The sequence below is a fragment of the Homarus americanus genome, unplaced genomic scaffold, assembly GCF_018991925.1.
Source record: "Homarus americanus isolate GMGI-L3 unplaced genomic scaffold, GMGI_Hamer_2.0 scaffold32095, whole genome shotgun sequence".
Taxonomy (NCBI): Eukaryota; Metazoa; Arthropoda; class Malacostraca; order Decapoda; family Nephropidae; genus Homarus; species Homarus americanus.
In genome coordinates this window covers 39,414-53,255 of record NW_024747861.1, presented here as the reverse complement: position 1 = coordinate 53,255, position 13,842 = coordinate 39,414, and the positions used below count along the sequence as shown (strand labels likewise).

Here is a 13,842-nt window from a genome sequence, read left to right as displayed (position 1 = left end):
TTATTATTATTATTATTATTATTGCACTATCGCTTAGGTTAATATTGTACTGCTGTTCACTATAGTATGTATGCACTGTCTATGTGCACATACGACTGTATAAGCTAAACCAACTTGAATTTGTATGATGACTTTAATTATTATTTATGTGTCTATCCATTTATTTATTTATCGCTCTAACTATTGTCCCTTATTGTTGAACCTCAGTAAAATATATATATATTTTTTGTAAGGATCACATATATAATTTCAACATACAATTTTGCCATGGATCAGTTATTGTTAGTTGTGACCCATAGTTATCAATAAATTGGCTAAATTATGTATATATATAATATATGTATATTATATATATTATCATGGAAGGGATAATCTTCCATCACTTTATAAGCCGTCCCCCTTAGACGCCCAGGAGACATGGCGGATGATCTACCCTACCAAGCTGAGTACGCCAAGAGTGGCCGTGCTTCTTGTAAAGGATGCAAAGGAAATATCGAAAAAGGTTCTCTACGACTCGCCGTAATGGTGCAGGTGATTAACTTTTACTTTTTATTGTATGGTAGTTTGATGTTTCATAGAATATACCGTTGTGAAGCGAGCCATGTCTCCTTCCCGCCAAGTGTAGGAGCAGTGCTTGGTGGTTACTAGGTCGGGTTTTAACATGTGAATAACACACTTCTCATAGTAGTACAGTATTTGCCTTTACTAACGAGTTATTTATGTAAAACACAAAGTATTATTTTAAGTAAGACATGTCGTTTGACGTTTGCTAAGATGGATTAAAATGGTAAAGAAACAAGACGTTGCAGCATGTGTCATGTTGGGTCTTGTTTGGAATGTTTATATGAAATTGATTTTTACTCTAAACTATATTAATTATGATAGTGTTAAAGCTGTTGTTACAGCATATAACAGAGTATAGAATACTGTACGTACTTATAATTGGACAATTGTACAGACTATAGCGGAGTAAAATATGTTACAAATACTAGTACCGTTAGTTACAATGCTTAGTCTTGACCTCTTATAAGTACAATACCTGTATAGTACCTTATACACACCTATGGGATTGTATTATACTGTATATTATTTTTAGGATATTCTAATATTTTTTTCCTAACTGTACATGTGTTTTCCCTGTTGTAGCTATGGAGACACTGCCTATTTTTTTCATTACATACTGTATTAACTTAGGCAGAAATATAATTATTTTGTCTATTGTCTCCAATCTCCATTCATGACCAATCCATTTGTGATGCTGTACTGTATCTCCAGGTGTTGTCATTTATCACTGTCTCTTCCTCCAAACAAATCCAACAATTGCATTTCCATTAAGTTATGTTTGCAACCACTGTACCCACAATATAGTAATCAAGCATATTTTGGTAAATTTACATAAGTGCACCCCCACTCTCTGAGAAAGTCAAAAATATATTTTTCTAGTGTAGTGGCTGGGTTTTTTTATCGATTTTTTTCCTTGGGACGTTTTCCGAAAAAAAATAATGGCTAAGCGAATACAAAATACACCAAAAAACACTAGAAAAACATAAACCTAACCTAACTGACTCTCACCATATGATGCAATCACCTATTTCTTACCTTATTGCCGTCTCTTCTTTGTCTTTGGGATAAGGGATGAGTTAGGACAACGGCACGTATGTTGGTTTTTGCGATATTTACATTGTCTTGTACTTAGGACACTTTACTGAGGTTGGAAGAACACCATGCGATCGAAAAAATGCTAGAGTTTCTTCGTTTTTTTCCCCAAAACTCGCAATCAGCTCCATATAATTTAAGTGACATCCATCACAGACTTCCATGGTCGGAAGTTAATATGAATTTGGAAATATGAGAGACCCAAAATAAAAATCGATTTTGATTGGGCCAAAAATACAGTGAATTAAAAAAAAATCATTTTAATTGGTTGCAAAAAAAAAAGCTTTTGATTGGCTGCGTGATGTGTACGGGAATGCATGCGCGTGATGATTTATGAAGGAGACACACAGTGTGGGAGGTGAGGTAGGCGATAATGGCGAAAGATTAATGGAAGAAAATGGAGAAAATTTTGGTTACGTATTATACATTTGCGACGGTAATGTAATAGATGAAAATTATCTTATAATTAGACGTCTTATTCGAATATGATAATAGATTAGTGGTAGGAATGTGGGGTGTGAAAATGCAAATATAATCATATTTTTACTTGAATGTTTATTTTTGCGATATAATTCTTTGGCAGACCATTGTTTGAATGGAAGTCAGTACTGTAATTATTTACTAAGTACCTACCGATGCGTTTTTATATTAAATTATTTTAAAAGCGCCACAATTTCACTGTGTATTGTAGTGGACACACGTAGTCTGGGCAAATGTGTTAAAAAGTTATTTCTAAATTAAGCCGAACCTAACTTAGTTGATAAGAAAAACAAGTGGCAGAAGCAGTGTTAGAAGGCCTCCCTATCCTAACCAAAGAAACCCACCTAACCTTACCTAACTTCTTAGCTAGGGGGTTATGTCCCCCAGACCCCTCAGCATATTAAACAGGAAGAACTTAATATGATATGGTCTAATTTAAATTTTTTGTGGCTGTGAGAGCAGCCACCCAGACCAAGTGGCTCAGAAACGTAGATTGAGTGTAGGCGTCAATCGGGGCGCCAGCAGAGCACAGTGGAATGTTTTGGAATCCTGTGCATCAATATGATGGCAGTTTACATCCGGGATGCGTCATCACCTCCGAAAAAGACAAAGTAGCGTGCGTCTAGGTGCCTAAATATCTACCAAACGAAGCATTTGCCCAAGAAATGAATATCAAATCAGAACTCAATGATGAAATATATTAAGAAAAGGAACATGAAAACAAATATAACGCGGCGTCAGCGGGTGTCTCGTCAATAATAATCTGTAAATCTTAGACAGTACATGATATTTTTATTAGCCTTACACCAAAGTCAGTTGTTTTATACTGGTAATCTGTGGAACTAAAAAAAATATTAATTTTTCCAGTCTCCAATGTTCGATGGGAAGGTGCCCCATTGGTATCATCAAATGTGCTTTTTTGGGAAACAACGGCCCCGAACTGTTGCTGATGTTGCTCATTATGATTCTCTGAGATGGGAAGATCAAGAGAAGATTAAGGCAAAAATTGGTATGTAATATTAATTATGTTAGAATTTAATGGGATAATATATTAGGATATGAATAGTTGATGTGATTTTGTGAAGGGAAAATATTAAAGTTTGATTTGTTAAGCCTGTGTTTGTGTGTACTGTATTGATTATATTACTAAATGATGGAAATGTGAACTGCATGTGAACTTAAAGTCATTAGTTTTCTTTTTCCTTTGCATGGCTACTTGTTTCTTGCCATCATTTTGATAAAGAGAAATATAGACATTTTGGACTTTTGTCTGTCTGTTTGAACATGAGAGATTACATATATGTTGCTTTTACACATCCACTCTTGTGTGAGGTGACTCGAGGGTTACAGAAACCTCAAAAGAAATATAACTGGGGAGAATGATGCATGACAAGTGTTGAAGTTGACATTAAAGGGCTAGATTGACAAGTAAAAATATCCACACATTTCAAGTATATTCACATTACTTTTTAACAAAAGTTCACCATGCATGCTGATTCAGATCATAAGAGATGAACTTCTAATTTTAACCCGGACAGAAAGTGCTAGTAGTCTTCCTGCTGCTGGCTCAAGCAGTAGTAGTAAAGGAGGCAAGAAAGGGAAGAAGGGGGCAGCCCAGGGCGGCATGCAAGATTTTCTTACTGAATATGCTAAGAGTGGTCGTGCTAAGTGTAGAGGATGTGAGAACAAGATTCTAAAGGTAAGGCAATTTAAAAATACTGTACTTTACTGTATAGGTAATTCAGAACAGAGGTAGGGATAAAATATGAAATTGAAACCCAATACAGACTGTGTGGCTTTGAATTAGCAGATACAGTATAAAATTATAATGGCTTTTGCTCCGGAAGCAAAACATTATACACATACTGTACTGTATAAGTAGCAAGGGAGGAATAGCTAAGAGAGTCATTTATTCTGAGAATATTGTCAAGTAACTTAACTCAATGCTTTGAATTTTTACAGGATGAAGTTAGAATTAGTAAAAAAGAATATGAAAGTGATCATGCAAAAAGATATGGTCCGGCGGACCAGTGGCATCACGTTGATTGCTTTGTAAAAAAGCGTGCAGAACTAGAGTTTTTTGAAAGTGCTGAAGTGCTTCCTGGATACAACACACTTTCTGCAGATGATAAGAAGATGTTAAAGAGTAAACTGAAGAAAATTGAAATGTAAGCTGTAATTATGTTTTTTGGTTAGTGTGAATATACAATCATTATAGAAAAGTCATCAAGTTTTAAGATTGAAAAGCTATACAGGTAGTTTATCCTTAACATTGCACTGAAGGAAACTCCAAAGATGGGTAAGTTTTTTTTTAAACAACTTAATTATACAAGAAGAATTTGAAGGTTTTTAGAAAGTTTAAAGATTATTTGGTTTTATGGGTTCTTCATACTGTGATAACATGCATTGCAATAGGTAACCAAGTTCACCGGGATTTGTATTTTTTTTATACAGTATAGTTAGACACCTTGTTATAAAAATCATAATGTATACAGTATACTGTATATGCATCAGGATTTTCAGTAGCTTAACTCCTTCACTGTGGCTGTATAGTTACTGGACTAACCCTTGTGAGTGGCAGGTTTTTTTAAATTAAGAATAAATTTATCATAACTAAATAAATTGTTTATCATATCTAAAACACTATAGATAGGTACAGTACTCATGGTCAAGAATATGTTGGTCTCATCAGGATGCAGGTACCCTCCTGGTAGGTGTGTTCCATTCTGGTGCAGGGCATAGCTCAGACCATGATACAAGATGTATGGTGGAAATGTGTTTCTTCACTTCTGTGTACATAAATTATGTTTTTGGTAAAGATGGAGGAGACAGGTATCACCAGAAATAACTTATGGAATGACACCAAAATTTCTGGAGATGTTATTTGCATGATACTAGATAAGAAAATGGGAATGACAATGCACAGAGCCTGACCAAACCTGACTTCCTAACCAGGAGGCTACATCCCTGCTAGACCTCTGTAACAGCAAAAGAAACATACAGTACCTGTATATGAAGGTGGGTTGAGTACAGCCATGGCGTGCGACTGTTAGACCTAAACATATATTTTTTCTGTTAATGTGCCTTCTTTGCCAGTGCATTTTGTACACTTGCACAGCCTTCCAAAAAGTACATGATTACATATTAAGTCTTTTAACACGATTTTGATCCTCAAGAAGAACAGATAGCTTATGATAACTTAGGGATTTACCGGTAGACAAGGCTAGAATTGCTTGTTCATTTTAAAATTTTCCTTTTAATTTCATAAAACATTTTTTCAGAAGAATTGGTATACAGATAATAATAAATACTGTTCTTGACATCATTAAACAATGTTAAAATTGATGTGGAATATAAATTTTACCTTTTCGTGCATATTAAGATTAGTCCTATTAGGATTTACCATTTGTTGTACTTTTGATTTCAGAAAACGTAAGGCCGAGGATGAGCCTGATACTGCCTCCAAAAAAATTAAAACTGAAGATGAGGAAGCAGTACGCAAGCAGAACAAAAAAATGTACGCACACCGCGATGAGTTATCCAAAATCCTCCACAAAAAGGAACTTTCCTATATTTTGGAATGCAATGATCAGTACATTCCTTCTGGAGATAGTAGAGTAAGTTTCCTTTTGATTGGTTTACATTTATAATTACCCCTCAGCTCAGACTTAATCTGACAGGTATTGTCATCCATTCCCACATCTTTCCATTTGTCCATTTGCTTGTACTAATTAAGATAGAGTATCTCATTATAGATTTGATGCAGCATGAAAATTTATACCATAGCTTTATCTAATCAACCTTTTGTGCGAGTTTTAAGATTAGTCCTCAACCAACTTTTCAAGAGTATGTAACCAGTTGGCCAAATATGCTGAGGGGTATTTTATTGCTTTGCAGTGCTCTTGTTCTAGCATTGTATATGTGAGTTTATTAATTCAATAGTTAGTGTTTGAATTTAAAATTTTCAAGTCTTCTTATTATGTCTAGCTACTTTTATTTCAAATGGTCTGTATGTGGATAACTTTTTTTTCAAGTACATATCAACTGACAGACAATATCCTGTACACCAATTGTTAATTTCTTTTACATTTTGAAATTATAATTGTTTCTTAGTTTTACAATATATATGTATTTTCTTTTTCAGATGCTTGATGTTATTGTTGATATCATGACTTTTGGAGCGATGGAAAAATGTGGAGTTTGTAAAACTGGAAATTTTATTTATGAGTAAGTACTCTTTTGGTGTGTGTAAGATTTGTGGTACCATCTGTATTCAGTCACATAATATGGGACTGTCTTTTTCACTCTGTTTATTCCAGTGTTGTATATAGCTTCTTTTTTTTTTGCTTCAGTTATACATTCAACTTATCCCCTTAAATATCGTGAACTATATACTTTGTGAAGATTTTTTAATTTTGATGTAAATGAATAAGTGTAGTCTGAAGAAATGGTTGAGGATGTGGTAGATTTCTTTCTTTCTTTCTTACCTTGATGACTAGAACCAAGAGCAAATGCCCATATTCATTTTTACTGCTGTAATTGATGTGTTCTGTTTTGGTACTCACCCTCCACAGCAAGACCCCTAAAATCCATCTACTGTAGGTTATCATTCGCTCAACACCACCCATTACCATCGGTATCAAGCCCTTCCGAAAAATGGGTCTCGATGCTCTGCTGTCCATTCTTCCGCGTATATAGCTACTTCCTGTCTAGCCATCCCGTCACTTGTAGTGTGTTCTTCATCCCATCCTTCCATGTTTACTTGGTCTTATCCCTTCTCTCTCTTTTTTCACCTTTTTCTCTTCTTTTTCTTTTCTCTCTCTGAATTAAAAATACTCCACACCCTCCCCTTCTTCAGTCGTCTCACCAACGATGACACAGCTGAACAAGCCACACACACACACACACACACAGCGAACCCTGATATGTTCTCACTTCCATATTTGGTCCTTATTTCTATGTATTATATATCCTATTCACTCAATTTATTACTCTCGGGTGCAACATTTCTCTTACTTTGAATTTTCTCCATCCTCTTGCTTCCAGAGCCCATACTTTACATATGTATACTAATGTTTGAGGTGCTTAGTGTCCCGGTTGCCATCAGACAAAGTTAAAGCAAGTTTTACAGTTGAATGCCCTTCTTATTGCTCAATGGGAAGGAATTTGTGGTTTGAAGAGACAAGTAAAACTTCTTAGTTTTAACTTTTAAAACGGTGTATAAATTGAAAAAATGGCATTAAAGCCATTGTTACTAGAGTACATGTTTAATTATTAAAAAAAATGCATTTTTTGTAAATTATTAGGGATGGGGTCCATTGGTACTTGAAATATACATGTGAAAGGGTTAGATGTTAGAGCCTCTTCCTTTGATGTTAATGAATTGCTTCCCATTTAAGAAGTTTTTTATTATATCTACTAAGCAACTCAATTATTTCCAGGTATGGCAAGGGCTATGTATGTCATGGTAACCTTACAGAGTGGACAAAATGTACAAATGTTATCGAAGAACCTAAACGGCGGGTATTCCAAGTGCCCGAGGAGCTGAAGAAATTTCCATACTTGTAAGTATTGAAATATAATAGTAATAATTTTTCTAAGTGATAAGTTCCCTTATTTAACCATTAAAGCCTGGGTGATGTTCCTCTACATTCGCTGAAGCGACCCCTGGTGACGTTCCTCAACGTTCTTAATTTTCATGGCATATTTTGAATGTCCAAGTGGGATGAATTACTTTGTATTGGATATTTGTTTAATTGACAACTCGACTAATGGTTAATCTTTGTCTCAAGACTCATGCCTTTTGGTCAGTTACCTGCCAACTATCATGATGGATGCACGTCCTTTTACCTCTGTTCAGTAATTTATAGCTGCCATATTTATTGCTATGATAACAATAAAATCTATGCATAGCATATCATTAAATAAAATAGCACATATTTTATGTGCTACCCACACTCAAACCATCCTCTGACCGACGGACACAGTTCAGGCAGTCAACCAGCTGACTCAGACATGTGGCTGCTGCGTTAGTGTGTATGCCGTGACATTACGTCGGGAGGGATCGCAGCCATGCAGTTATAGCTCAGTAACCCACTGCCTTAACACACTCACTTCCCACATATGCTCTTCAGTTTTCTTATTTTATAGTTTTATATTACATTTTCTATATTTCAAAGCCACACTAGAGTATTGTAATAAGTTTTCCACAACTTTTATAGTTTTATTCCAAATAACAATATACGAGGCTGGTCTAGTTGACCACATAGTTATAGCCAAGGCCTTGGCTATAACTGCCTCCATAGATATTCACCCATGCTCTTCATTTTCTTGTTATATATTATATTTTATATATTTTTAAGCCACATTAGTGTTAAATAAAAAAAATCAACAACTTTTATAGTTTCAATACAAGTAACAATAAATGCAGCATCCTAGCTGATGAGTTAGCCAACAGTTATAGCCCACATATACACACATTCACTTCTCACACACACACGTCCATGCTTTTCATTTGTCTTATTTTATAGTTTTATATCTATATTTATATTATATATTTATGTCTTACGTCGCACGGGCTTTAAGCGTTAATTTTCATTACAGTGATACAGGTATCCCTTGTTTAACAATGGGGTTGTGTTCCTGAAAAACTTTAATTTAAACAAAATAATCACTAAATGATGAATAACAGCAAAGCATGGAGGCCAAATAACAGGTTAAAAGGGCATGGTGGTAAACACTTTGTACTCCCTAGTAATAATAATAAACAACTTGGTTATAAATGATTTCAAACTTAAACAATTGTTTTAATAATTCTAAACTTTCATATAAACAATGTAGTTAAAGTGATTTAGTAAGCAAAAGGTGAGTAATTTAAACAAATTTCAAATTGCATATGTTAAAAATGAAAAAACAAATTGCTATGATAAACAATAAAATTGATACATAACATATCGTAAAATACAATCACACATTTTATGTACAAAATATAGCTCCTTCCACACCCAAACCATCATCTGGGCGATGTGACAGTTCAGCTTGGCATTCACCCAGCTGATTCCGAGGTAAGTGTGTGCGTGCTCGCGCTGTGACATCACATTGAGGGAAGGAGCACGGTTGGGTAGTGAGTCAGCAACGCAGTTACAGCCCACCTCCTTCACGTATAGACACCCATGCTCTTTATTTTTCTTATTTTATAATTTCATATTATATTTTCTTTATTTCTAAGCCACATTAGAGCATTGTAATATTCATTTCACATATTTTCTAGTATTTGATATGAAGATGTGTTAAATGGATCTTAGTGGAGGGAGCCACCCACGCTAACCCCCCCCCCACCTGCTGCTCCCAAGTTACTCTCATCTCCCACACACAATATACCCCTACCCTCTTTTTTTATCTTTAGAGTACTGTACTGTATAGTTTTTTATTTATGTCTGATTTTCAACCCAGGGAGCTGTGTTTCAAATTTTTTGTTGTTGATGTAAAGGTGTTTTAATAACTTTATGTACTTAATGACCCGTAAGTTTTTCTTCTCGACACATTTATCTTCAGCTATATTGACTGGATTTAAGTGATATTTGATACATTTACACTGCATTAGTCAAGTTTTGGGCCTCAGCATACTGTAATGTTGTATAATATCTTCTTGAATATAGCATTTTTTCAGTTATAAACTTCCCCTTTTTTTATTGTTTTAGAATTTAAGGTTATAGGAACATATCTTATTTTCCCTAGATTGTAGTTCTTTCCTTCTTTTTCAGTCAAAAGTACAAGTTTAAGGGTATTGGAAAGAGGATCTGGATTGATCATGGCCCAACCAGTGCTGAGGTTGCTGAAAAAAAAGAAAATGGGTAAGTACAATTTAATATTTTAGTACATTGCAAACAGGAATGTGGAATTGCCAGTGATTTAGCTTTTTAGGGAGCAGCTTTTGCGAGCATGCAAATACAGTATTTGCAGAACTACACTAATTTGCTGGCATTTTACTTGCCCTTCTATTCTTATTAATTTTATCATTGTGGTAATTTTCCTGATGAATGATGTGTAATTTCAGGAATGCTTCGCCAGAAGCAAAACTACCACTAAAAGATATGAAGTTTGTAATTGTTGGTAGTAAGTTTTCCAAAGATAAGAAAGAAATAAAGAATAAAATTAAATCCTTGGGAGGAGAAGTGACTTCAAAAGTAGAAAAAACTACAGCAGCTGTTATAACTACTCCAGGTCAGTGTTGCCACTTCTGTGTATGACTAAATGCCTTCAAATTACAGTATATGTTTATGTCCTAATAATTTGAGCAGATGACTCTGTAATACTCTACTACCCTGATAATTTTATGGGGTCAGTGCCCAAGACAGTGCCTGGTAGGTATTAATCTTTTGCTTAGTTTTACCTCCTTGTTCCAACTATATCCCTCTGAATGGTGCCCAAAAATGTCAGATTATTCCAAATGGATGTCTCTTATTGAAACCCATGAAAGTATTTTACTGGTAAACCTTAAATTTTTTTACCAAATATGATCAGGCGTCCATAGGTCTTGGTTGCGTTCTTGTAAACAGCGATGTTATGTGAAACTACGTTAAGAGAAATTTCGAGGCCACCAGTGTGTGTGTGGCTTATAAGTGGCGTGGACTGAGCCTTTGTCAACTAAGATTCCGTAAATGATGTGGATTTCGTGTATACATTTTCTTTTTTTCATATGGGAATGTCTTTGTTTGCTATTATATTTTTTGTTCATATATAATACAGTATACAGGTACAGTAGCTAGGACTTTTTGTTTATGGGTACAGTATACAGTATAAATAGTTTTGTGTATCTACATTATAATAAAATTTACGTGGTCACATTCCCCAAATCCTATTATTCTTATAAGAGAATAATTCCTCCATTGAGGATTCACCTAGCATGCTGTTTTCAAGTAACCTAACCCCCTTGATGGAGGGGGGCTTACTGTATATGCATACATATTCTATTTCCAAGATCGTAAAAATTTTATGACTATACAGTTATTATACTGTTGCATGGTTTCTTCTGGATCATATGATGTATGCACATTCTCATAATACTTTGATTGTTTTGTACTGAAATAAAAGTTATAGTAATTTTTTAACAAATAAATATTGTTATCCTTAGACTGTATTGGAGGAACAGACAAGAAGATTGATGCTGCAAAGACACTAAATGTGCATTGTGTGAGTGAAGATTTCCTGGATGAAGTAGAGACAGGAGATGCTTTGCTTATGATCGAAAAGAAGAGCATCGCTTCGTGGGGTGGTAATGTATGTGTTCTATATGAGAGTTTCAGTTTAAACAGTAGTTACACAAATTCACCATTATGTGTGTGTGTTATGGGTGTTTTGTGATGTGTTCAGGTGTATATAGTCTATCTCAACATAATAGTCATTGAACTACAAACATGCAGTGCTAGAAACCCCCATAAAAAAAAATTTGCATTATTACAGTTGTACAGTATCTGTTGTACACTCACTCAGTCAAGATGCCTTCCTTTGTGTCTAATTGTTGTCAACCATGACTACCCACTCCCAGATGTTTTCAGATTATCTTTACCATTCCTCCCATATTTTGCCGCTCTTATTTATCCATCTCAGGTTTCTGCCTTCCTCTAGCCCTCCTGCCTTGAATTTTATCCATTGATATTTCTGCCTTTATTATATCCTCTCCTCCCAAATTATATGGTCATTCTTATATTTGTTTTTACCGATTTTCCGTATTTCTCTCTCTGCACTAACCAATCTTTGCATTTCATTTGTATATCTGTAATTTTTAAGGCTCTTTAACATACTTTTTAGCACCACATTTCAAAGGCTTCTGGCCTCCTTGTGGTGTTGGCTTAAAACGCCCACACCTCCTACCCATACAATAGTGCTGGCCATATGGTATACTGTACAGTACTGAATTTCACTGACCTGTTGTTTCAGTTAATATTAATGATCTTTTTGACACTGTCCATTATATTTCTTATTCTAGCAAGTTTCAGGAAGCACAAACTGACCCTTCAGCTACCAATGTGTAGTGTATACAGTAGATTTATGTTATGAGCTTGTTTTGAAAAGAGTAAGTTTTTGCTAAAATGTGTTTGGAGGAAATATTAATGTGTTTAACAATTTAACACTTGCATAAGCTCAGTGCATTGTTTGTCTTCATACTAAAGACATTGTAAGCTCTGCTGTGTCTAACAAGGGTGAGCAAAGCAGCTTGAAGCAGCCAATCACAACCTCACTTGACATGGCTAAGTGATGAGGGGGACACTACGTGGACAGCATGTGTACACGGTACTGGAAAATGAGAGATATTTCCTGAAAAATATAAAAATACATTCTCAGTTCTGGTTGTTTGAAATTTTTGGTATCCAGATTCCGCTTTTTGAGATATTACTTAAGTCCCCTTATGAAATTTTGTTAAAATGTTCTAGATAAGCCCTGGAATAGGATTACATTAGATCAGTCACTCATAATGTGTGACTAATAAGAGTAACTAGAACACTGAAAATATCATAGTCACCTTATGCTTACCTGGTAAAACAATGCTTTTAGTACTTGTTGATTAGCACCTTTAAGGTTTAGTTTTCTTATTTTATAATCATAAATGTTCACTTTTCAGCCTCAAGAGAGGATTCGCATTATCAAGTCCTCTACAAAGTCAAAATCTGGTAAGTAATTATCCTACAGGGAAGATATTGTTTTCAGTTATGTTTGTCTGTGTCCCCAAAATAACTTAAGGGTGGGTTTGTGGGTTTGCATCAGACTTGGCAGGATTGATCATCATGTGACAAGGTCCTCATGATAAACTATTTTATGCAGAAAGCAAATTGTGCCCAAATTACCCAATTGTGGCAATGGTATAGGAGTTTTGGGAGTTAAAGAGGATGACATGAGACGGTCACTGGTTCAATGTTTACCCTGCCATGATAATGGTTCAGGGGCAAGGTCTGTATCCTCTCGCATAATTCTTTAAATTTTTATGTGATCTTTATCTTAAGTTTCTTAAAAGATAATTTGGTTTGCATTTAGTTAATTTGTATATGATAATTTTATGTTAATTTCAACATGTTACCACTGAGATAGTACCCCCTGACAAAGCCATAATATGTACTGTATGCAGGCTCAGGTTTTGGGGTTTTAATATGAAATTCTTCCAGGGTACTTGGAGTGACAATGACAAATGTAGGTTTGGTTATACAGTGGAGGGCCTTTTAAATATTCTTGAGTTTTGCTTCCCCCAAAAAGGGCAGCACAATAATTTCTGTAGAAAACTGTTAGCCAATGTTATGTGCAGGATCTTTAAGTAAATCTTACATATGGTATTAAGAATTCACATATTTTTTAATCAGTCATCAAGATCAAAACAAACAACTTCGATTATTGCAAGGTGGTAGTTTCTCTTACCTAAGTTACTTTCAGTAGTTGTGAAATATCAAACTGGTACACAGTGGCATAGTGACTAAAGCTGGTAGTGGTGAAACATGTGTCAGTCTCAATGTTTCAGTGGTTCTTGCGTGGCATTTCAAGATGTTTGATCTTCACTGGCATCTCTCACTAACCATTTAATTTGTTTTACATTCGTGCACTGCTGTCAAAGATGAACAAACATTCCATCTCCCAGTATGTAGTTTATAGATTTATGTTATCATTAGGTTAGTTTTGAATATAATGATTCATAAAACACATTGATAGTTTGCCATCATT

The 13,842-nt window shown here is 34.9% G+C and overlaps 1 protein-coding gene across 1 annotated transcript in view; it reads left to right on the top strand.

Moving 5' to 3' along the window:
* Positions 1–411: 411 nt before the first annotated feature.
* LOC121879875 (poly [ADP-ribose] polymerase-like) overlaps positions 412–13,842 on the top strand; it is a 32,876-nt gene continuing 19,445 nt past the window's right edge. The window contains exons 1-11 of the mRNA XM_042386657.1: positions 412–531; positions 3,004–3,145; positions 3,675–3,835; positions 4,099–4,304; positions 5,564–5,753; positions 6,281–6,363; positions 7,578–7,700; positions 9,900–9,989; positions 10,193–10,359; positions 11,270–11,415; positions 12,758–12,806. Of these exons, the coding sequence (XP_042242591.1) occupies positions 418–531; positions 3,004–3,145; positions 3,675–3,835; positions 4,099–4,304; positions 5,564–5,753; positions 6,281–6,363; positions 7,578–7,700; positions 9,900–9,989; positions 10,193–10,359; positions 11,270–11,415; positions 12,758–12,806 (1,471 nt within the window). The 5' untranslated portion in view covers positions 412–417. The remainder of the gene's footprint in view (positions 532–3,003; positions 3,146–3,674; positions 3,836–4,098; positions 4,305–5,563; positions 5,754–6,280; positions 6,364–7,577; positions 7,701–9,899; positions 9,990–10,192; positions 10,360–11,269; positions 11,416–12,757; positions 12,807–13,842) is intronic.